The sequence below is a fragment of the Pleurodeles waltl genome, chromosome 4_1 (genome assembly GCF_031143425.1).
Source record: "Pleurodeles waltl isolate 20211129_DDA chromosome 4_1, aPleWal1.hap1.20221129, whole genome shotgun sequence".
Lineage (NCBI taxonomy): Eukaryota > Metazoa > Chordata > Amphibia > Caudata > Salamandridae > Pleurodeles > Pleurodeles waltl.
In genome coordinates, this window is record NC_090442.1 from 810635171 (window position 1) to 810660190 (window position 25020).

Below are 25020 nucleotides of genomic sequence, written 5' to 3' on the forward strand. Positions count from 1 at the left end.
TTATTTTTATGTAAAATAGTCGCACCTGCTGCACTGACGTATTTCACTGAAATTGTATGCAAATTAAGGACAAGTGTTTCCAGAGTAATGGGACGAAATTTTGGGACCATAAGTAACTTGGAATTTAGCCATAGTCATATAGTCTGGTTAAAAATAAAGAAACAATAAGATAAGCAAATACTTAATGAGATATTTCCCGTGATAAAATCTGTGCAGTACACTCACTACAGAGATTTTTAGACATGTGCTAGCAACACTTTGCAGAAGACAAGTGCACAGCTAACGACCCTAGGGCCGTATTTATACTTTTTGGCGCACAACTGCGCCAACGCAGTTGTGCGTCAAAAAATGTAACGCCGGCTAACGCCATTCCAAAGCGCCATGCGGGCGCCTTATTTAGGGAATGACGTTAGCCGGCGGAGCTGCCTGGTGTGCGTAAAAAAAAATGACTTACACCAGGCAGTGCCGGCGTAGGGGAAAATGGAGCTTGGGCGCCAAAAAATGGGGCAAGTCAGGCTGAGGCAAAATTTTCGCCTCAACCCGATTAGCGCCATTTTTTTTTACTCCCAACCCCCATTGAAATGACTCCTGTCTTAGCAAAGACAGGAGTCATGCCCCCTTGCCCAATGGCCATGCCCAGGGGACATATGTCCCCTGGGCATGGCCATTGGGCATAGTGGCATGTAGGGGGGCACAAATCAGGCCCCCCTATGCCACAAAAAATAAAATAAAATACTTACCTGAACTTATCTTAAGTTCCCTGGGATGGGTCCCTCCATCCTTGGGCGTCCTCCTGGGGTGGGCAAGGGTGGCAGGGGGTGTCCCTGGGGGCATGGGAGGGCACCTCTGGGCTCCTTCCGAGCTCACAGGTCCCTTAATGCCTGCCCTGACCAGGCATTAAAAAATGACGCTAAAGCGGCTGGACGTCATTTTTTTTGACCCGCCCACTCCCGGGCGTCATTTTTGCCCGGGAGTGTAAATACGGCGCACATGCCTCGGAGTCATTTTTTTGACGGGAACGCCTACCTTGCATATCATTAATGCAAGGAAGGTGTCCACGCTAAAAAATGACGCAAACTCCAAGATCTTTGGCGCTAGACGGGTCTAACGCCAAAGTATAAATATGGAGTTAGTTTTGCGTCGGATTTGCGTAAAAAAAAACTACGCAAATCCGGCGCAAATGGAGTATAAATATGCCTCTTAATGTGCAGCATTAGTGGCGCACAGAAACTTTATGAGCACGCTCTAAGCGGGTGACCATCTTAAAACTGAAGCTGGAGAAATCAAGGCTTTGGTGTCGGCCATCTTCTCTGAACACCAGACACTTCTCAGTCCATTTGATCCTCGGTCCCACTCCTCTCCCACAATAACAGTTCATGAAACGGGCTAAATTAGCACTCCTTAAAACTCATAGGTGGGAGAGCCACTAAGGTACATGCAGTACATTTTATCAAGATGATGGATATTTTAAAAATAAAATTGAAACATGGGTATGATAATTAGTGTTGTATATCTATGACCAATTTTGGGAAGAGTGGGTAGCCTAAACACTAAAAATATATGATCTTGGGGTTTACCCAGCACAAGGGTGTCAGGCTTTACTTCAGTTATGACTGTTATAAATTGTCAAGCACCTGTTGTATAACTAGTGGTTTTGTCAAACGTTTCAATTGTTTAGGAAATCAGTATATATATTGCATCTTGTTTTGAGAATTAAAGTAATGAGGCCCCGAGTGGAAGGTGTATTGAATTCTCACATAGAGAAGATACTGAGTATAAAATTCAGTGCTTGATTTGAGCCAGTGGTTTCCGGTGCTCGGCACCGGCAGTTATTTGCCAACACTGGCACTTATGGCAGTCTGCCACATGGTGGCACTGTCTGTCAAATTTTGAAGAGCAAAACAACATGTGTTTTTTTAAATTAAATGTAACTTAAAAAATACTAATACCTGCTGCCCAAACCATTCTTATAGCTTGGGTACAAGGAATAGTGTGAATTTTCAATCTTTTAGTAGTGTGATGGTCAGTGGTTGGGTTGGTATGGCATTGGCAGCGAAGGCAGACGTAATGGGTGGTGCACGCTGCAGTAAACTTGTGACAAGGGCACTGGCACTTATTTGTTTACAAACTGAGCACTGATAAAATTGTTTAACAGTTTTACTAGTCATGCCATCACACCATGCTTTCTTGATTGTCTAGAATGTGTGTTTTTTCACACTGGAAATAACAAATATTTGTCATGTGATTGTAATTTCAAATTTGCATACAATGGAAATTGTTACTCTTATAGATGTCACCCAACAAAATCAAAGTACGAAGTGCCGGACCAAACTGCATACTAAACAAAAACATTCTTCTAAAACGCCAAGTCAAGATCTCCTCCCTCAGGTCCCAAATGACAAACATCATCAACGGTCTTAAATAATGTCACTAGGCTAGACCTCTTTATAGGGCTCATTCTGCAGAGCTACCCCACACACTATACGAGACTATGATATTGGCTTTAAGAGAGCAACTAGCAACGAGAGGGAGCTTAATGGTTTATGTTGCACCTTAAATGCAGGGTGACAAGACATTATATATGTAGGGCTACATTCAAATTCATGGGTTCATAAACATGCTAAAACACATGTATTGCTATCATTGAATGACTCAGACAGGTAATGGTAGACATGCTTTTCACCGCTCTATAAACAAACCTCTTTCTCCCACCACTTCCTTGCTGTAACTATCCTACCTCTTCTGCCACAATAAGGCTTTCTACACTTATCCTTTCAGCCTCAGAAACCCCACATCTACCACAGAATAGACCTTCTCAACAAGTATTGAAACAAGATCCACAATTATAGAAACACTTTTTATTCAGGCGTATGCTTTGATCCCCTGACTCCATGAAATATATGGTTGCTGAGCCTGTTATTGTTAACGTGTGTTAATGTATGTTTTGACGCAGGCTATTTATGGTGAAAACGATCTTACATATGTACTGATGTGTGTCTACAGGGAGAAGATTAGGAAGAGTGTAATAAATGCAACTATTCCTTAAGAAACTAGGTGCAACTACATGTAGCGTTCAGTTCCCTAATTCTATGTCCCTGACGCTGAAAACAGATTTGTCATACAAGCATCAGATAAAGCCAGACCTGAGGGGCTACTAAGCAAGCTACTTGTGTGCTGGCTCTTACAACAAAGCTTATGATATTATATTTTAATTCAAAGCATACTGAGTGTCAGCCATGCTAGGACAGCATAATCAAATCCATGATCAAGGGTCTTCCCAAAGATCTTGCTATCCCCAACTCACTTGATATTAATGGGGTTCTTTCTTTGTACTTATAAAAACATTGCAGCACTGCTTAACACCTTAATAAAAAGCAAATTTGACATCTGGCCTGTAAGGAGTGTGACTTGTTTGCTTCCTAGTCAGAATGGAGGCCCACAATGTGACCAATTGTGCTGCTGTTTCTTTGGTAAATAATGAAGAAGGCGTTAGGAGGGGTTTTGTATCAACCGATGCATATGTAGGATTGTTAAGAAGCTTCACCTATTCTAAATCTTTCCTCTGAAATAGTCAAAATAAAACTCTCAACTACTTCCCTGTAATATGTCTACTACTTTCGATCTCCAAAATACACAGAGGTGTCTCTTTCATGCTCTAGTTGAAAAAGAGTACATGATTCTTGGATGAACAAATCCAGTTCCACACAAGGGATTTCGGGGCATATTTGTGAAAGGCTTGCGCCACCGGAGCGTCACTTTTTTTGACGCTCCACCATATCTACGAAGCCACACAAAGCCGCTTTGCATGGTCTCATAGATATGGAATAAGACAGCGCAGCGCAAGTCACTGTGTTGCCTTATTCTGCCTTATTCTGCGTCAAGGAGGAATTCCATGGGCGTTGCAGTGGGTTTTCCCCATGCAACACTCATGGATTTTGATGCTTTCCCAGATTTACTTAATCACTTAAACCTGGGCCAGCGCTAAAGCCCTACACCTCCCCAGAGCAGGCATAATGAGCAGAAATATTTTTATTTCTCCCTGTTTTTTTTCCTCTTTTCATGTGTGCGGCATTCTGAGGAAACGCCTCTCTTGATTGTTTTTGTGCAGGCAGGTATCCATTCCTGCACAAAAACAATCCTGCATGCAACAGGCACTCTTGCACTATTGGCACTTCACAGCCAATTGTGCGCCAGCACATGTGGAAAGGACAGGAAGGCACCGTATTTCACAAATATGGTGCATTCCTGCCCTTCCACATTGGCGTAGGGAAGCACAGCAAGAAGACTTGTGGCACTCTTCCGCACCAATTCCCCATGTTCTATATACTCAGTATCGTGCACAGCGCACTCTTGTGGGAGTATCTCAGGGCTGTGCTGTAGGGGAAGAGGAATAGCCACCTAGAATAATCATGTTTTCAGCAGTTACTTAAAATTCCTAAAATTGAGGCAGGTGCGAATGTGAAGAGGGAGAGCATTCCAATGGTGGAGGGGCAAGTAAGAGAAGGCTTTGCCACCATGTTTAATGGTACGGATAGGGGTGTTCTGCAAGAGATCTTTTTTACGGGATCCTAGTTGTCTGAGAGGGAGATAACATTTCAATTTTGACACTGATAAACGGACTTGGACTGATACAAGGTCATGTGTGCGTCAAACAGTAAAGTTAGAAAATGTCTCTTTTTTTTTTTATAGGCAATCAGTGCAGAGCTTTTAGAATGGGGGCAGAGGATGACTGAGCTGGCAGGCTGCAAATCAGTCTGTTGGCAGTATTTTGAATGAATTTGAACAAATGTAGCCAGCGTGGTGACACTAGCTGCAGCCAGCAGTGCATTACCATAATGCAGGCAACTAGTTATCAGTGCCTGGACCAGGACTTTCCTGCAAGTGGAAGGTAGCCAAGGGAAGACTTTTAACAGTTCCATTGTGGCAAAGCAAGTGCCACATGCAGCATTGCCATGATCTCTCACAGATAAATCCTGATGAACTTTTACTCCAAAATTTCTCACCACCTGCTTGGGAAGAGGGGCAGGTCCAAGACTGGAGGGGCACCAATCGGGTGACCAATGTTCATGTGCCCAGCCGAACAGTACAGTCTCAGATTTATCGCTTTTTAGCTGAAGATAGATTGTAATCATCCAGCTTGTGATTTCTCTCATGCATTGCTTAAATTGATTCTGCCCCCACTCTGGACCAAAGGAGATAAGCAGCTGAGTGCCATCCACGAAAGACTTGATCTCCACACCACAGGATCTCACAACATGAGCCGGGGGCAACATAGATTTTGAATAGGGGTGGGCTTAAACAAGAGCCCCAAGGGACTCATTGAGTAACCGGTATCTTCCTAGATTTAAATGGTCCCAAACAAACTTGTTGGGAGCAATTATCACGTAAGTCCCTTAGTCACGGTAATGCCCTGCCATAGATACCTCCTTCATGTAGTCTGCGAATTAGAATGGAAAAGGAGACCATGTCAAATGCCGCAGACAGGACCAGTAAGACCAACAAAACTGAGGTACCTGCGTCAAGTGACAATCGGATACTGTCCGTGACAGCAACCAGTGCAGTCTCCGTTCTATGTAATGCTCGGAAGCCTGATTGTGAGGAGTTTGAGATCTTTTTCTCTTCTGAAAAAGGATGTTACTTGTTTATCAATTCGCCTTTCTAGGATTTTAGCAAGGAAAGGCAGTAGCAAGATAGGTCTATAATTCGCAAGTAGCTCAGGATTAGCTGAAAGCTTTTTAAGAAGTAGCATTACTTGTGCACACTTTCAATCTGCTGGTAACGTGGCAGAGCTTAGCAAGAGATCAAACAAAGTTTTTAAATATGGGCCTTCGTTTTGTGTTAAAAGCAGAAAGTGACCAAAACCCTTTAGATTCTGAATGTGCCAGTTGAGACCTTCATGTGTATAACTATGTTAGGAGGACAGCTGGCTGTCGCAGGCACACTTCCTAGTATCCAAGCGAGGGTGAAGCAGAAAGGCAGCCAATGTATAATTGACATGCCCTGCAAATACAAAGAGACTTTCAAGGCAAGTCGAAGGTTTACCCAAAACAAAGCCTTGTTGGAAGAAGGTGCCTCTTCCAAGCCATGAGATCATGGAGCCACTTGGACACAAAAAATAATTTGGGGGGCACATATTTCCTCAGCTGGCTGGGGTGATCATTTTTCTAATGGTTGTCATAATAGTATTAGTAGCATAGATGAACATAGGGACTGATGGAATATCTTTTGTCACATTCTATACATTTTTCTTACTGTGACGTGAACAAACTCCACTGCAACAACAAGGCAATGCTTTGATTAATCTCAGCCATTGGCAATCCCTCAGGCCGCATTACCATCCATCGTTTTTCACCACATGCATCTCCAGACAGGTGCCCGCCTTTAGGTCTCATCAGTAGGGTTTAGCTTGGGTCCTATGGCACAGTGAGCATGCAATATAACTGTCACAATTAGGGAATCAGCTGAACCAAAAAAAGGTGATGGGTATGCCCAGACATGCTCACTTACCATGGCACACAAGCTACCCCCTTCTGACAAGTCCCAACTAGGGCAAAACCAGTGTGGGGTAACTTGTGGTCACTTATGGAGGGGGGGGCTTGCCTGGCAGTTCCAACAAGAAGCAATGTTGGTATTGATTTGCATCATACGTGCCTTTGCCTAGAGTGGTATGGTGGGTGAAAAACGATAGACCAGAATGCGACCTGAGTGATTGCCAGTGACTGAAATTAGTCCAAGCATTCCATCCATCACTGTGTTGTTGCTGTACCTGATAAAATTACATGCATGCCTTCCCTGATGGATTTATACAGTGTACTCTCCCAACTGATTTATCTAAAGCTATAACGAAAATCAATGTTGAATGTTGTTTCTGGCTTGTTTGAGAAAGAAAATTGCTTACTTCATGAGGAAAGTCACAGATAGCACCCATATTCAAGATTTGTCCTAAACGTGATCCACAATTAATCTCCATATTTCATTTATCAACACCTCTGCTAGTAGTTTAGGGGAATCACATTCATCTCATTTGGAGGAGTGGGCAACTTGACTTCAAAGAACGTGGCTGTTAGTTTAGGCATTTTTGGGTCAAAAATGTAATTGTAATATAAATTGTCCTCAAGATATCTGCATTTATATATTTGCAAACTGTGTCAGAGGTAAAACTTTGGAACAAATAAAAAGTGGGTCAACCGTCACACAAGAAATATATTAAATATAATTTATAAATAATTGCATGTTAAATATATAAAAGTAATTCTTTTAAAGTCTGCGGTTCGACAATGTAGACCAGCTGTTCTACATTTAAGCAGTCCATGTTTTGCTCCAACTCTGTGCATAATATATTTAACTTTCCCTAAGAGAACAGCACTGTCTTCATAAGAATAGAAACAAGACTCATCTTACCTGTGCTGTGAAGAAGGCTGGAGTTAAAGACCCTGAAGGGAGTGCTGGACTGTTGAGGGCAATTGAACCTATGTCGCTACTGGAGAGAAGCATAGGAGGTGCTGAAATTTCCAGGCCTTTGGGTTTTTTAGCCTTTGGAGGTAGGGAATAAGATTTTAGTTTGGAGCCCGAAGAAAGGTTCAAGGGCTCTGACAAATCTGAGTCATGGTAGTTGTCTTCGAGGAAGAAACTCCGCTGCTCCGAAGAAAAGGATGAGTTAGGAGATAGAGAAGGGGATCGTGATGAGGAGGATGAGGAGGAAGAAATATGAGCTGCGTTCGTAGCCATTAGTGAGGCTAGTTTAGCTGAAACGGATGTGGTCAAAAGAGAGGATACCGCTGCAGATTCTGATGTGGAGGGCAGCGATACCATTGGCCGCATCACATGATTGTCTGTTTTATTTGTCACAAATCTTATAACAGTCCTGACTTCATCTACTGATGTTCTTGGAGGTGGCTCTTCTTTATCATCTTCTTCTTCTTCTTCTTCCTCGTCTTCGTCTTCTTCCAGTTTCTCAGTTTTGATAGTTTTGAAGTTATCGGGTTGGTTCTGCAGGGAATTAATGGTGAAGGATGAATACAGGCCAGAGTGGATATACTCATTGCGATGAGCGCTTTTAAGTGCTGACAAGCTATGCTTGTGTTGCTCCCTCCTCTCTGAAGGCATTTTACAATCGCTGTCCTGCAGCAATAAACTTTCCCTGCTGATATCCAAAGCATGAGGATCCATTTTTAGGATCTCTGGGAAGGAGACAAACTTGTACACAAATTTCTGCCCAATTACTTTTTTGATGATGTTCTGTAAAGTGAAGAAAAAAATGGATACGTTTAGTACGTTTTGTATTCTGACCATCAAAATACATGTGAATATAACCTCTTTCAGCTTTCGCAGATAAGCTATATTTTTTATGATAGTAAATCTTAGTCATTAAAAATAAATTTGTGTCATAAAACATTTAAGGAAAGAGGTTTTCAAACCTGTTTCAACTTCGTTCCCTGCTATGTAATTATACCCATGAAAAAGAAATGATTTTTTTTTTTTTAAACATTTCTTTCAAATGGGACAATACAGCAGATGAAGGAGCAGAGATGATATCAAAATATATATTCATTGAAAGAATCATAAATTAGCAGAACATTGGGACAGTTACCATTATCAGTCAGGGTACAACAACCACAAAAGTAGAGAGGAACTATATGGAGTGACAGGATTCTGGCAGGAGTTAGCCTCCACTCAAATCCATCAGCGCCTCCAGAGTAAGCAATGTAGCAGCAGCAGGCATCAGACGATTTTCAAAGTTATGCCATTTCCCCAGAAAGTATAACTTACATACTGCCAAAGGTTTCAAGTTGCGAGGGCACCTACTGAGAAGTGGCAGGATGCTTAAAGTTGAAGAAGAGGGCACATGGGGCACTGGAATCTTTCCTTGGGATATTCATCAAGCAGTAGTTTCTAGCTTTGTGAGCTTAACAATAAAGGGTTGCCTGCAGCCCTAACGGGGCCAATTACATCAGGTTCCTTTGTTTAAGAATGCGTAAAATTGGGGTATTGCCGTATTTGGTTCTAATGGTTTAATAAGCCTCAGTGAAAACCTTGCAGTTATCACAATCAGTTGGGTGATTTCCCTTATTAGCTGAGGTCGCAATTCTACCAATTCTTGTAGATAAACAAATTCAGTTCATGATAGTTAGCAAGGCCTGCTAAGTATTGCAGAATCGGAGATTCCCACAGAGCTTCTGGGAAGGTCAGCCAGGTACGTTTTGCAGAATTGGAAGTTTCCGGGAAGACTTAGGGATGGTCAGCCAGAGTTATGGATTAAGTACTGAAGAACTAGAGATTCCCACAGAGGCTAATCCTATGTCTGCCAGAATTTTGTATTAAGTATTGAAAAATGGGAGATTCACACTGAGCCACAAGGTAGGTCTTCCAGAGTATGGATTGAGTATTGCAGCAGTAGAGATTCCCACTGAGGCTGACTGTAGGTCAGCAAGAGTTATGGATTAAGTTTGCAGAATGGGAGATTTTCAGGGAGCTTCATTGTAGGTCACACAGAGTTATGGTTAAGTGTTGCACAATGGAAGATTCCCATGGAACCTCATGGTGAATCTGCCAGAGTTATGGATTAAGTAGTGCAGAATACGAAATTACCACATAACCTCTTGCTAGGCCAGCAAGAGTTATGGAATATGTACTGCAGAATCAGAGCTACACATGGGCGCAAGGATAAACCAGTCAGAGTTTCAGTTCAAGTATTGCAGAATGGAAGATTACCACGGAGCCTCAAGGTGGATCTGCCAGAGTTATGGATTCTGTTTCGGAAGGAGAAAAAAAGACACCCAGCTCACTAATGTCATGATTGCTGCCCAAGGGAGAGCTTGCCTGCTCTAAAAAAATACTTCTTAATTCAGACCTGGAAGCCTCTTGTTTGAGGGTCAAAGAACTGTGAGGTGACCTGCAATATCCTTTTTAATGTACAGAAGAGCAGTCTGTTATTCCATCTAACGTGAGCATTTTTACCACAAGTTGGAGCAGGTCAGGCATATTTCTTTTAATCAGTCCAAATATGTCTTTGTCTTTATGAACTTTTAGTTTAATTTTCCCGTTTTTGAAAGCGAGGCTACAAGACCCAGAATGCAAAGAAAGAATAAGGGCCGCATGCACTGCTCACGTCTGATTTGGAACATCCAAGAGCTGTGTCATCAAATTGTGTTTTTGTAAATCCCAAGCCCCGAAGTTGGTTGGGCATTTGATCCTTCTTGTATTTTGTTGCGACTTACGTCAGTGATTTTGTGGTGCTTTTATATGGGCAATTGCAGTGACAGTTGGTCACCCCTGGGCTGTGAAATTAAGGTGAATTGACAAAGTCTGTGAGTAAATATGTCCTCTCTGGTGGAGTTGTAGTGTGTTTTTTTTGTATCATGGTGTAGATGCGGTGGTCGGAAGGGTTGAGAAGGATAGTGGTGGCTGTTGGGTGGGTGAATGGCAGGGGGAGCAGGAAGTCACACACAGGCACATCAGGTGGGCAGGCACATACCTCCACGCATGTACATGTAATGTAAGCTGAATGAATGACTGGAGGCAGATGTAGCGGGCAGTTAGACAGCTTTCGCGGGCCCTCATGGTGTGTGTTACATTGCTCACTCTTACTTAATATTTTCTGCTCTGTCTGCGAGTGGTGTAACACAAAATATTGGGTACCCCCTACAGATTGGGATGAGGTACCCCTGAGTCTCCCATATCTCCCAGATATTCTTAAGCCTGGGGCTGAATTGAGGCCCCAGGAAGGGTTGGATCCCCTTGCGTCACAGGGGTTGCAATAGTCTACGGTACAACCTATGTGGAACTGGACAGGAGTGCCCTCACCTACCAACAGAAAGAGCAGGTAGGATTATGACATTGCTACTTGCCTGTAATATGTTGTTAAAGTGTGTGACGTAAGTTTATTGTTAAAGTCCCGTTCTGAAATCAGGGAGAGCCTTTAATATGACAATAAATACCAGTGGATTGTGGGGAAATAATTGTCTACCAGTTGTTTTGTAAGGCTACCTTCGCAATGCTATGTCTACCATAGACATCGTTTAAAAGTGAATTAACTTGTTGCAGGATTTACTATTGGGCCATCATGCATACTCCCTGCGAGCTGGGGAATACAAATAGTGTAATCTTAGACTGGCAGCAGTATGTGAGGAATTGATCTGTTAAATGTCTCTCCTGCAAAACTGTGATGTCTGATTGCCATATCTTGCACAGTGAGTTATGCAACTTCCTTATACAAACCTACCGTCCTTATGGAAACCTCCCACATTTCATGCTGGTTATCCCACTGGGGCCACGACGGCACTCTTAGAAATGGAGAATTATCACAGTCACAATAAATGTACCTGATTTAGTGATAATTCCCTATCCTGTGTTTTTTTTTCACCATTGGCTGACGAAATGATGGGTGGGGGAATCGAAGCTTAGCATTCCTGCGGCTCTTGTAATTCACGATTCACCCAGAAAAATCACATCCCAGACAAATTAGGAATTATACCAAACCTTTAGTGGAAGTGTATGTATCTTTCATTGGTTCATGGTATATCTTGCTTTCAAGTGTTTTAAACTATACCATGAACAGCAGCAAAGGGAGTTTCTATAATCCAACTCTTGATGATGTGACACGAACTCCAGATTTCTTTTTTTTTTTTACTTCAATTAATTCTTCGTATCTTTTGCTGTGTTGGCCCACTGCTTATTTACCTCATTTAGAACTTCTAGAGGTTGCCATGTAGCTTGAAATTCCATATGGCAAATGAAAATGGTATATCTAAGTAGCTGCTTCTTCGCAGCAAGGATCTCTCATGAACTGTCCTTTTTTGCAGTAGCGTACAGTAGCCTCCAGAGGATGGGCAGGAGTAAAGATAGTCTGTCACAACACTTTTCTCAATGCAATACCACGTACTCCCTAAGAGTATCTTATCAGGCATTCTTATTCAAACAACTCCATGCAGAGATGTATACCAAGAGTCTGATTACTGCTCTGAAAATTGCACCTAATGGCATGTTTATAAACAGTAGTTTATTTTTCACTCATCTGAATTGAAACATGTAAAATACTGAACATCTGAATCATAATACCTCAAGTAAGAGAGTTGGCGTTCTCAGGAATTATTGCGTGAGGGGAGAAGTGGTGGAGGCACATACCCCTCCTTCTTTTTCTTGGGTTTATTATTTACTATCTGTATCCAGTCTAATACTCCTTCCTTTAGTCTTCTTTATTGCACTCCCCTTTTTTTTAGTGGACTTATGCACAGAGCTTCTTTGTTACATTTCTCTTTTTAGGTCTTGCCTAAGACATTTGATGCACTATCACTTGGGAGCCATTTTAACTAAAAGGGGCTTGGAGAGGGTCACTTGCGTATTATTCATTGGATTCATTTTCAGTCTCATTTTCTTTCTTCTCATTGGTCAGTTTGTGTTGGTTTTACTTTCTCTTGTGTATTTTTCCCTTCGCTGGAGCATGAACCAAGTACAGATTAACTGCTTTATCAGTGTCCTTCTGCTCCTCACTTTCAGATTGAGATAAAAAAAATTCTTGTCACGTGCACCATTGTCGTTGATTCCTTGTAGGGGTTGCATGTATCCTCCTGTGTTGTTGCTTTCACCCGCCTGCCTCCAGTCATTGTTGTTTGACCTCTTCACTCCTCCTGTAGTTGTTGGTTGCTTCCCTATCAGCTCCTGTCGCTGTTGCTTGCCTTCCCATTTTTGTTGTTTGCAACTACTACCATTTCTGTTATTGTTGATTGGATTCCCACCCTCCGGTCATTGTTGTTTGCATCCCCTACCCTTCCGTCATTGTTGCTTGCCCCTCCTCATTTCCCCCTCCCATCATTAAGGCTTGCCCTCACTTCTGTTAGAAAGAGTGCTATGACACAGTCAGCACTTGTTGCGGCATATCGCCTATTTTCCTAATGTTTAACCATATTGTTATGTTATGTGGATTTTATAGCACACTAATCACCCAAGAGGGTATCCAGGTGCTTGGGAAGGTGTGTGATCCCCAAAGTGCTTATACGAAGTGCCAGTTCTTCAGCTTCTTGTGGAACTCAAGAAGTGAGGAGGGGACTCTGATGTGTTTAGGGAGGACGTTCCATGTCTTGGGTGCGATGCAGGAGAATGAGTGACCTCCAGTTTTGCTTTTGGGGATGCCGGGAGTGTGTGCGAGTGAAAGCGAGGCAGAACGTAGGTATCTGTTGGTGAAAGTGTTGAAAGGGCTGTTTAGGTATTCTGTTGCTATGTTGTGTAGGGCTTTACATCTATGCATGAGAAGTCTGAATTGGCTGTGCTTGGAAATGGGGAGCCAGTGAAGCTTCCTGAGGTGAGGTATGATGTGGGTGTGGCATGGGAGGTCGAGTCTTGCGGCAGTGTCCTGGATGGTCTGGAGCCTGTGCAGGAATTGTTTGGATATTCTGGAGTAGAGAGTGTTGCTGTAGTACAGCCTGTTCGTGATGAGTGCTTGTGTGACGCTTCGTCTGGTGTTATGAAGCAACCAGTTGAATATCTTTCACAGCATGCATAGGATGTGGAAGGAGGAGGGAGGAGCACACTGCATTGACTTGAGCCATCATGTTGAGCTTGTCTTCTAGGATGACCTATAGATTTCCTGCGTGGTCTGTGGGTGTTGGCTACCAGGTGGAGTCCCATAGGGGTGTCTTGTTGCTGAAGACCAGTACTTCCATCTTGTCGGATTTGAGTTGCTGGTAGTTGTTTCGCATCCAGTCTGCTACCATGGTCATGCAGATATTGAAGCTGGTTCTGTAGGCAGCTATCTTGTCTGTCAGGGAAAGGATGAGTTGTCATCGGGGTAGGAGATGATGGTGATGTCTTGTGATCGGATAATCTCGGAGAGTGGTGACATGTCTATGTAAAAAGGGCAGCACTGAGGAATGATCCACATAAGACACAATGTTATTTTTTCTGTCAAATACCTATGTACTCATCATCCACGCTACAATCCTTCTTAGCACATTTGATGTAGAAAGAACTTTTCTACAGACTACAGGGAAGAAGGATACAAACTACTACTGCGTAGTTTTAACAACTGTTCCTTCCATACTGCAAATCAATACCACTCCAGCTGAGTGAGTGTAATGAACACCCCACTGGAATTGTGGATCAGTAAAAAAATAGTTTGAGAGATCTGACCATTTAAAATGATCTAAACCAAAAAGAGCAGATCTTGTCTAAGTATTACTGTAACTGAAGGTTCACCAACCATAAATACTTTAACATCATATATTAGTTGAGTTCATTGCTTACCATGAAAGTTACTTTCCTTGTGAGAAATGGCACCTGTTCGTGTGCTTACTGAGCAAGCCTTCATATTTTCTGGTACGATACTGAGATCCCAGCAGTCTGAGAGAACAGAGGGACTGATTTAGAGTTTGGCGGACAGGTTACTCCGTCAAAAACGTGAAGGATATTCCATACGCTGCATTACGATTTCCATAGGATACAATGTAATTGAAATAAGGCGGACGGGATAACCGTCAAGTTTGTGATGGAGTAACACCATCTGCCAAACTCTAAATCAGGCCCAGAGCTTTGCTGGCAAAATAAAAAAGTGAAATGCTTCCTGCAGACTTTAACTGATGAATGCAAGTACAGTAAGCCGGCATATTAAAAGCATGGCACAGCAAAGATTTGTACCTTTGATGTGTGATATTAAATATTACCTTAGGAGTGGCTGGGCTGACCAGGTCTCAAAATGTATTCTGTTATTTCTGATCCATCCCTAGTTTTTCTGCCCTTTGCACCTGGGTATTGTGGGATAAGTTAGTCTGTGAATGAGGTGAAGTTTATATGTACTTCCACTGGGTCTATTTGCAGTAGGCTGCCTATCTTGCTCACAGTCATGTCAGAGTGATCCACACTAATGTGTGTGGAGTAAGCACCAGAGGCAGTGACGGGTTGTGTGGGTGCCTCCCCCAGTGTGAGCATCTGGGTAGCAGATGGGGAGATCTGGTCCCCCTTGTCAGTCAATGGGGGGCAGAGGCACCAAAAGAGTTCCACAGAGCACTATACCTGGGGCAAGCTGTAAGCACCTGAAGTGGAGTGGACGGTGTAGAAATGAGGCATCAAAAGACATCTCCCTCCTAAATGTTTAGTTTGTGTCCTTGCATCATTGTGTGCCTTATAAGGTTCTACTGGGCCTTAATGCAGCCAACCAGAATAAAAACAGAAGCCTAGTGTACTGATGGTTTCAAGCCGAAAGTGCTGACCTTTTTGGAGGGGAACTTTGTGTCAATTTTACTTTCCTTGGTTAGACACTGTCAATCTGTAAGAAAGAAAGGGAAATAAAACGTATTGTGCCTCGTACCACGGTGCTTGAGGGAAGCATGTAGGATCTACTTCATGAGCCCTGGGATGAGGGAGGCTTAACAAGAGTGAGCACACCCTGCGTGAGTAAGTCACAGTTCTAAAGCGAGAGAGAGAGAGAGAGAATGAGAATGAGAATGCCGAGTTTTCTTTAGCATGACTCTCTCTCTGGTGTTATGTCTTGTTGTGCAGTAGGGCTATGCACAGAGACTCTCCAGAGACAGAATGACCCTCTAGTCAAAGGAGGTACTTTCAGCATTTTAGAATTAATGAAAAGTACATAATATTCAGACTAAACATATAAGAAACATATATAATCACTGGCTTCAAAAAGTGGGCAACAGTGAAGCCAAGCAGAAGAAAAGCTGGCAAGTCCCATTCTCGAAAATGGATCAGGTCCTCTTTGAGAAGAGAATGGGAAAGGGAAAAGCACAGCTATGCAACAAAGTTAAAACAGAGTCCGGAGAGTAAGGTCAAAATACAGAGGAACAGTAATGGGAGAAAATAATAAAGGTGAGGGATGGGAAATGGTAAACGAACTGGTGACAGCCGAAGAGCCAATATAACACGAATGTTGGGGGTTTTAGGTCGTTGCTGGGGGGACTCTAGCTTTATCTTTTCTTCCATAATACCATTTTGGAGCAGCAGAGAGTTGTTCTATATCTGTGCATAAAATAAATATTTACTAACTGCTTTTCTCGAGGGTCTCGTTTGTAGTAGATGTAGACGTTGTTCTTAGATCAAAGTTGTTCATCCCATGTGTACATGTACCATTTGTGTGACTGAAACATAAATATTTAAACTGTAAAATGATACCTTTATACAGTCTTTACTGTACACTGAACCACATTATTTCTTCTAAAAGCATACGACTTTCTAGTTGATGATTTTCATATGATATTAGAAGGCACGTTCCTGGGTTCAAACTCTGTGTACGGATTACAAATGTTGCCTTTTACAGTGGATATCAAGTTCAGCTTCTGTTGCTATTTTTTTGGATAGAGTTATTATTATTATCAACGTTTGTAGAAAATCTGAAACCATGATGGGTGGTCCACATAGTAGCAAGGAAAAGTGTTACCTTCTTTTCCTCTTACAGAGTATTTTGTTCATCACAAAAGTTAATTCTATTCCACACAAAGATTGTTTGTCACTTCAGTGTTTATGAATTGGAAGTTTCGGTCAAGTCTCTCTAAGACTGAGGCCTATTTTGCACATTGCCTGCGACCTGCTTTAATGTGAGTGTCCCAAGCTCCATAATTTCTTTCAATTGGAAATGTACTTTTCTCATCAAGCTAGGGGGATTGCGACAGATGCCACAAGTGATGCCTGGTTGCTCAGTTCCCTTTCTACCCATTATTCTATATGTTATATTTCCTCTCAGAGTCTCTCATATATTTTTCATGTGCATTGGCGGTTTTGCCACAGCATTGCTTTATTACATCTTGACTGCGCCAATATAGTAGTAGTGGTGCCCAACATAGGATCTGGAGAAACACATTCCTTTCAAATTGAAAATATTTCCACACAAGATAAATAGTCATACAATAGATCTCAATTTGATTCATTTGAATATATATTGATTCTCCCATAGAACCTATTTACATAGGCAGAGGTTGTCTTGAAAATTGGGCAGGGATCCCACCCTTATGCGTGTATGTGGAACACCCATGCTGCAAACAAATATTGTTTTCAAATTTGAGGAAGGCTTTGAATAAAAACAAACGGAAGCAGAACCCTAAGAATATCAATAGTCACTTCACTCTCTCTGCCTATGTCTATAGAATACTGCAAGCTCTCCACATCCATAGTATCATTTTACTAATAACCTTCAGCCACTAATACACTTCAGTCATAACTGACCCACTATGTCTTGGTAAACTTGAACAATAATAGAAGGCCTAGGTTTACCAAACTGTCACATGGCAGGACGAGAGAATGAACTTGCCCTATGTCCAGAGATATACTCATGACCTGCTCTTTGTCTCTCTAGTGCTGATGCACAATCATGCTGCTGAGCGTCACACAACATACACTTTTGCACTATTGTGCAAAGGTGTCTCTGTGAGTATAGCATAGGTGTTGAACTGGAATGGTACCCATTCAGATGCGAAATTCTTAGACTAACTTTAAAATGTTTCCCACTTTGGATGTGTGCTGTACAGTGCAGCACACATGCAAACCAGGAAATGTTGGGAGAAATAAAAGCAGATCTCCTTTTTAATGCATCATTCAAAGTGACATTATTTGGGAAAATCCCTGTCTATTATTGTTAGTAAATAGGGTACTTAATCAAAATCCATGGGTGGTTGCATTAGAACGCCCATGTACGATCCATGAAATGCACCCTTGAAGCAAAGTAATGCAAAACAGCACTTTGTGTTACTTTCAGGCAACTTTCCAGTGCAAAACAAGTTTTCTGCTGGAAGGTAAATCCAAAGAAAAACATGTTGTACAGGTTTACTACACTTTTGTAACCCAAACCCAACGCAGAAAGTTTGTAAAGTAGGCTCAAGTTGTTTTGTAACAGCTTACTTCTAAAGTACTCGGTCTTCTCGAAACTAGAAAATAGGTACATTCATCTCAAAAAATGAATACTGTACTCTTGGTGAAATTGCATTACTTGCACAGGTTCTGTAATTTTAGCCTCATCTCAGTGGAGAATATACTGTTTGTTTAAGACTAGTGACTGCATAGGCATTCTCTGTAAAAGGAGGGGTTATTATACTCACGGGGTATCCACCTTTAAGTTACAAAGCCTAACAAATAATTATCCTTACTTCACCTTGTCATAATAGTATCTGAGTGCTCGACTCAGCTTGTCATAATTCATGTTCGTTTTGTTCTTGCGCAGTCCCCATAATTTGGCCACCTCCTCCGCCTTGAGAAGCTTGAATTCGCCATCAGTGGACGTCCAGCAAATGAGGTGCTCATGCTTCTGGTCAAGTAGGAGTTGCAAGAGGAACTGCCACAGTGTAATTGCACTCTCCATACCTTTAGAAAAATGACATAAAAACAGTAATTACAACCTTTAATTGAAACCTTGCATTAAAAAGCTCTATAGTTCACTGGCTGAGAATTAAGAATAAGCATCTAGGATTTCTTTCTAGGACAGCTAAGGAGTGGCTCAATATTTTATCAGTGGCATCTGAAAAATTTGATTAAAAAGATGCAAACATGACAATGTCACTACAAATTAAATATGACTTGAAAATTATTGCCTTTCAAAAATGCGCTATAAATGTATTGGTAACTACTGAATTGCTCAAAAGTCAAACCATATTGAGATAACAACAAAGACTGTTAATAGGTCGTAGGTGGGGCAACTTTACCCATAGTACCTCCTCGTGGGCCCACAGACATCCATATGCTGGTACCACAGCCTCTGAATCATCAGTTCTGCCTTGTACCGCTGTGACCTCCCCTCCCTGCCATTTGAAAGCAATTTGTAAGTGTGAGGATTTAGTCATCAATTATTTCATATGTTTTCCCAAACATTGACCAAATGAATGTAAGCATCAAAAGACATTTTGGCTTCTTGACTGAATTATGGTGGTGGAAAACAGGTCTTCAAATAACTCCTTTATATTTTAGTACCAATAGGATAATTAAAAATGAGAGTAATATTATTTCTTAGAGCTGCCTTAGGTGCCGATGGATGCATTACAAGTACAATATAGGTTACTGCTTTAACATTTCATCATCATTCATATACAAGATTAATATTCTAGCATGAAAACATTTAGTGATGCGGCTAACTAAAGAATCAGATGCAAAGTATCAGTGTTTCATAAATTAATCTAAAAGAATAGTGTTTCGTGGGATGTGGCTTAGGATTCGAAGATGCAGCCATGGCTTGAGAGGGCCCCCATTGTATGGGGGGGGCTGTATTTTTCCATAACTTCAGGGCAACACAGTTATATACCAAATGAAGGAAGATGGCCATGGACCTCTATAGACTATCTCTACTTGCCTGGTAAACTGCAAATGGTGAATTTGGGCAATGTATTTGGCATCTGCTTCTCTAGGTTTTTTTTAGATTAAAGTAATCACGTTGTTTGTTTGATTGCTTTCCAAAATGTCACCTTATTGCCTAGTTTTTTGAGGAATGATCTTTCTTCTTTTTTTCATTCTTCAAAATCATCTGATGTATTGCACACCAACATGTTTTTAGTAATATATTGAAAAAAGTGCTGATTCATGCTACGTTCTTTGCTTGTCATTAATGTGAAGGCCATTTTAGAGGATTCCTGCACTGCTGCACTACATTATTCTGAATCGTACATTCATCCTACGGGCGGAATTAAGAACACATCTTCAATAACATGTAAAAAGGCGCTTTCTGGTAGTAATATTGCTGGCCGTCTTCCAAACATAGTGGACTTACATCTTACTATGAATTTGTCAAATCCTGATGTTTTCAAAATTGACACAGTACTCCACTCTACAACCCACTGTACACCCTCTATGCTACTCCACTCCATGCCCCTCCACTCTACTCCCCTCTATGCCCCTCCACTCTACCCCACTCTAATCCACTCCACTCTACCCCACTATATGTCACTCCACTTCATGACACTCTACTCCATTCTTCGCCACACCACGATACCCCACTCTTCCCTATGCAACTAACTTTAAGCCATGCTGAACAGCAGCCATGCTGCCTCACAACATGGCTAGAACATATTGACAAAGCCAATAGCTCTTCTACGGGTGAGACATAGTGGCTTTGCCAATGCTTGTTTTTATAATATGTGGTTAGCACCCCTGTTTCGAACATACATTTAATAAATCTTCTTCAGATTTTTGCTGGACATGTTCTATACCTCCTGGAACTCTATAATAGTGGTTCCCAACCTGTGGTCCGGGGTCCCCTGGGGGTCCGCAAAGCCTTCTCAGGGGGTCCGCGACTGCTTAGAAAATTAAAAAATATTAACAAATATTGACAAATTAGGTCCCCAGCTTCCAGTAATGACTCGGGCGGGGGCCCCCGTATTCCAATGATGATTCAGTGGGGGTCCCTGGGTTCCATTAATGTTAAAATGGGGGTCCACATAAATCAAAAGGTTGGGAACCACTGCTCTATAACATATCATATTTCATTGCCCACCTGTTAAAATAATCTGGGTAAAGGTCTGGTGGTAAATTGGGGCAATTTTTCAAACTAAAGGTCCATTGTCATTATGTAATATCATACGTAGTTTAGTAGAGGACTGTAAACATTTTCCTCAGAAAGTAAAGTTGGCTGGTATTTTCTTGCAATAGCTTTTCAGCAAATCCCTTTACTTTTGAAAGCCAATTCTAAATTGTCAGAAACTGTTGTACATACCAAATGTCTCTTAAAATGCTTTTTTATGCTTACCTTTGACAGATTCTCTATCAGAATATGCAAAATATTAAAATATTTCTAATGTAAGGGATGCCGATGTGTTAAAACCTCACTGATATTTTCCTGAGAGGTTGAGCCTTGATTTTGTTCATTTATTTCAATTAATGTTTAATACTTTACTAATCTAGGATCTCTACTCTTGAATATGATTAGTACGAAGTTATAGACTGATCGCTATACTTGGACCTCCTTCCCTTCTTTTCTTTATTTCCTTGTTATTATAGCTCCTATGCTTAATTTAATCTGGATTGGATGTCATTTGGTTTGATATGGTCATATCGTATAACATGATATGTTTCACTGTATTATTTTGCAATCATTCATAGATACATTGTTTTTATATAATGAGAATGTGCTGTTCTAGACAAATGATGTTTTATTGATGGGTATTGTTTTCCTCTCTTTCAAAATTTTTTTTTTTTAAATATAAGAAATGACTGGCAACTCCAATAAGTCTGCTTTGCCTGTAGATGTATGCCTGTTGTTGTGAAAAATGTCTGACTGCAATAACTCAAAGTGAGGCACCCAAATACAAGTTAAGTTGTACGCTTTGAGAAGCACAGGATTTAGGGTTTCACATTTTAAGACACACTCCTAATTGCATACGCCACGCCTCTTGGAAAGGTTCTTAGGGCCACATGTACAAACACATTTTCCCATTGACCCAGAATGGGAAAAACCCTTTGCTACATCTGGCCCTAAGTTACACTTCTTTGACCAGGTTCTTTTTGAGAACTCCCACGTAATTCGTCGCACTGAAAGCAGTGCATGCATGTATATCGATGGACACTTTCATCCACATGGCGTCTGAAATATCACTCTAGAGCACTTTGTAAACTTTTGCATTCTGGAAAGATTAACTGGAATGAGGAATTAGGCTTTATTTTTAAGACACAAATTTCTGGAAACTGACAGTACAGAGCTTTAGCGAGTGCCACAGTTTCTGTACAAACATTCTGTATTTTAAATGTCTATTCAGTTAACGTAACAGTGTAGCAGTGAATGTTGAAGAAAACTTTTTTCTTGAGCACAGCGGAATTTGTAGTGATTGGATATGAATCATTAACTATGCAAACATTTGTGAATGGCCATTGTTTTTGATCTCCTGATTATCAATATTTTGTGGAAGCTTTTTAACTCAGCCTGTTGAAAAGATTTTTTTTATTTGCTGGAATGTGTCAAATGCTTAATGTTTTTTCACATAAGAGAGGTTCAGTTGACCTGGAACCGATAGGAACATAAAGTGCTTGACAGAAGTAGCGATACAAAGCAATGCTCTGAAAGCTATAACAGAAAAGCACAGGCTGTGTAGGTTCAATGAGCTGAATCCGATTTTCGACCCTTCTTAATTCTGTTAATAAACACCCACCCCGAAGGACCTATATAAACATGGTCACAACTGTACACCAAGTGTATCTTACACCCCGAACCCTGCACACCATATACTCAGCCTGCGCAGTGTGTTGCTTCCGGTTTGGGGGGAAGAGGTGGATTTTCTTCACATGGCGTGGCCCTGCCCGTCACTGGTACCATTTTGGCAGGAAGTCATAGAAAAATTAAATAGGGGTATGGGTTGGAACACACAACTCAATAACAAACAAGCCTTGTTGAACATTCTCCAATCCAGACAAAGAAAAAACTGAGTAGGAAGTTTCTGCTTTTGGGGTTGATGTTGGCTAAGAGCTGTATTGCTATCAAATGGCTGGGGCCAGAGCCCCCGAGCTATAGAGACTGTCTTTAGATAGCTCCGAATGGGCAGTGGCTGAGGAATTACACATGAAACATGTGTGGAGAGATGAGAAACTAGAGGAAGACCTGCGGGTATTGGGGGCCTTGCTGACAGCGCTGACGGACCCTCCGAATGCACAACCGCCCTGGATGTCTGCGATGGTGTTGAGTGCATGATGCATGGTGTAATGGTCTGGGATAATGATACTGGGTTAAAGTGCTTAATGAACTTTTACCTGGGTCACCTGCAGTTCGGGGGTGCTAAGAAAATTGTTTTTGAATAAGAGGTTTCCTGGAGGTCAATGGATAGTAATGCAAATCCTTCTGCGGATGTCACGTTTACTGTCCATGTGTGTGCATGGCTTTCAGCAGGGGAGATGGGAGAGGTGGTCTGTTGAGGGACTATTTAATTATTGTAATGGGTTTGGCATCAAGACTGCATGTAAGCTATTTTGAATGCTCTTGAAAAACTCAATAAAGATTATATACAAAAACATGGGTCATGATATCAGTACAAATGATCTGCTACAAGTGATAGAATTAATTAGTAAGCAAATTATGGGTGAAAGAATTGTACAGAATGTGTGCACACTCTTCTTGCAAACAGTTCTGTCACAGAGGTACCTCACTTTTGGTGAAGTGAAACCCTCTGTGCCCGTGGCTCACTGGTTACGCAATGCAACCGAGGAGGCGGTGGTAATGGAAACAAAAAACTGACCTGTCACATATTGTCTTTTGTGTGTTCTTATTTGACCCATTGCCTCTGCCGGCATCTTGGAACAGATAAATCCCCCCTTCTGTTTTCAATGAAAGACTACAATGGAACTCTGTTGCTTATAATTCAAACTTTTGCTCTCTAGTTAGTGCCCACTCTTGCTTACAAATGCATCTTAAAAATATAAACCCTTTACAAAACATTGCTACTGCACGATCTACATTCTAAAATTGTCATGTAGAAAATTAAGCTAGGCATTTGGAACTGGAAATCTTCAATTATCTTTTTCCTATTAGGATATGTTTCAGTATAAGCTTGTGTCTGTGTGCCAACAAAGATCTCTGCTGATCCCTCATAGAGCTGGGGCCTGCACTATTCCAAACACACTGCTGGGAGGGAGGGAGTGGGACAAAGTGGCTAAGGCACGAGGAGAATATATCTTTCAGGTCGACATTGTCCTAATAATTTCTCAAATAATGTTGGATTCTGGTGGGCTAGGGTAATGTTGAAACAAATCGCTACTTCTACATTCTTGTGGTTGATCTGAGATACAAAAGATCGGGATGGCATGATACCAATATGGCAGCACCAAGGGCCTGATTTATACTATTGTAATGCTGCATTTGCGTCATTTTTTTATGCAAAAGTGATGCAAACTTACAAAATATAATTGAATTTTGTAAGTTTGCGCCCTTTTGCGTCACAAAATGACCCCAATGCGGCGCAAAAAAAAGTATAAATCAGGCCCCAAGTCTTTTATTGTTTTTGATCTGCAAAACCACGGCTCATTAGGCTGGCCATATTGTGGTCAGGCTCACACTCGAGTCCTGACAAAAGCATTTAAAACATGCTGCTGCACTGACATAAATAGCACAAAATTGTCACTTTAAGTACACAATACATGTATAACTTAAACACAAGATGTGTGAGAACTTAGTTTTATATGTAAAATAGTCCCCATGCTTTGGAACACAAGGACTCAATAGGGTGTGAAGTGGTACACCAAATAGCCAATAGCATGATGTTAGAAGGTAACACTCTTCTGCAGAGGAGCAAAAGCCCAAGCAAGGTGTATATTAAAGTATTGATACCAACACATCTTGCAGACTGCTACGCCCTTAAAAAAAGAACATTACTTATGGAATTTAACTGATTACAACAAGCTGGGTGCTATGTCTTGCATCATTGACAGATTATCGAGAACTACCCTTGTTAAAGTGGCAAACAATCTACTCTGGTAAGCAGCAGAATGTAGAGCTTGAATAGAAATCAGGGAATTTTTAAAAAGAGAAGTTCATTGGCGGAAGAATTTAGACTTTTCTTTGCATAAAAGTAGCAAGAATGCAAGACATTTTTAAAAGGAGGATTTATAAAAGGGGTTTGAGTGGGGAATAATTATGCGCCATTGTGGTTTGAATAAAATCAGTTGGAGATTTGGATGCAATTCATAATGGAATTTGACATATTAGGATATGATGTACATGCATAGAGAAACTAGGATTTAACTTAATGCAAGTGCACTTCCATATAAGACCCTGTTTTAATACTTTCTGTTCCTATGTTTCCACCATCTAGCAAATGCCTGTCATTAAATTGGTCAAAGGTCTTAGATTAGAACATACCATGCCAAAGCTGAGAGATATAAATACTCCTGAATTTAAATTGGTCTCAGATGTGAGAGTTAAAATTGACTCAAGACATGAGCAGCCCAAATTCAGTTTGTTGCAGCAAACATGAATTCATTATTGGACTTTTAGGTCAGGAATATGGGTGTAGGAAATGGGTAAGAACCATATTTTGACAAGTGTCCACTGGATAAGCCAAAGGTCCTCCCCAATTTTGACTGGTGGAAAAGGTTGTGTGGTCAGACATCAGCCCTGCACCCAGTACC

The 25020-nt window shown here is 41.3% G+C and overlaps 1 protein-coding gene across 4 annotated transcripts in view; it reads right to left on the minus strand.

Moving 5' to 3' along the window:
* Positions 1 to 25020, minus strand: part of ELK3 (ETS transcription factor ELK3) — a 148343-nt gene that overhangs the window by 20080 nt on the left and 103243 nt on the right. For 3 of the 4 annotated variants that reach the window (XM_069229540.1, XM_069229539.1, XM_069229538.1), the window contains 2 exons: positions 18083 to 18291; positions 7402 to 8238 (listed from right to left, as the gene is read on the minus strand). In XM_069229540.1, coding sequence (XP_069085641.1) covers positions 7402 to 8238; positions 18083 to 18289 — 1044 coding nt within the window. In that variant the 5' untranslated portion in view covers positions 18290 to 18291. Of the gene's footprint in view, positions 1 to 7401; positions 8239 to 18082; positions 18292 to 18629; positions 18652 to 25020 lie in introns of those variants that run through there. The other variant, XM_069229537.1, reaches the window with a different exon arrangement.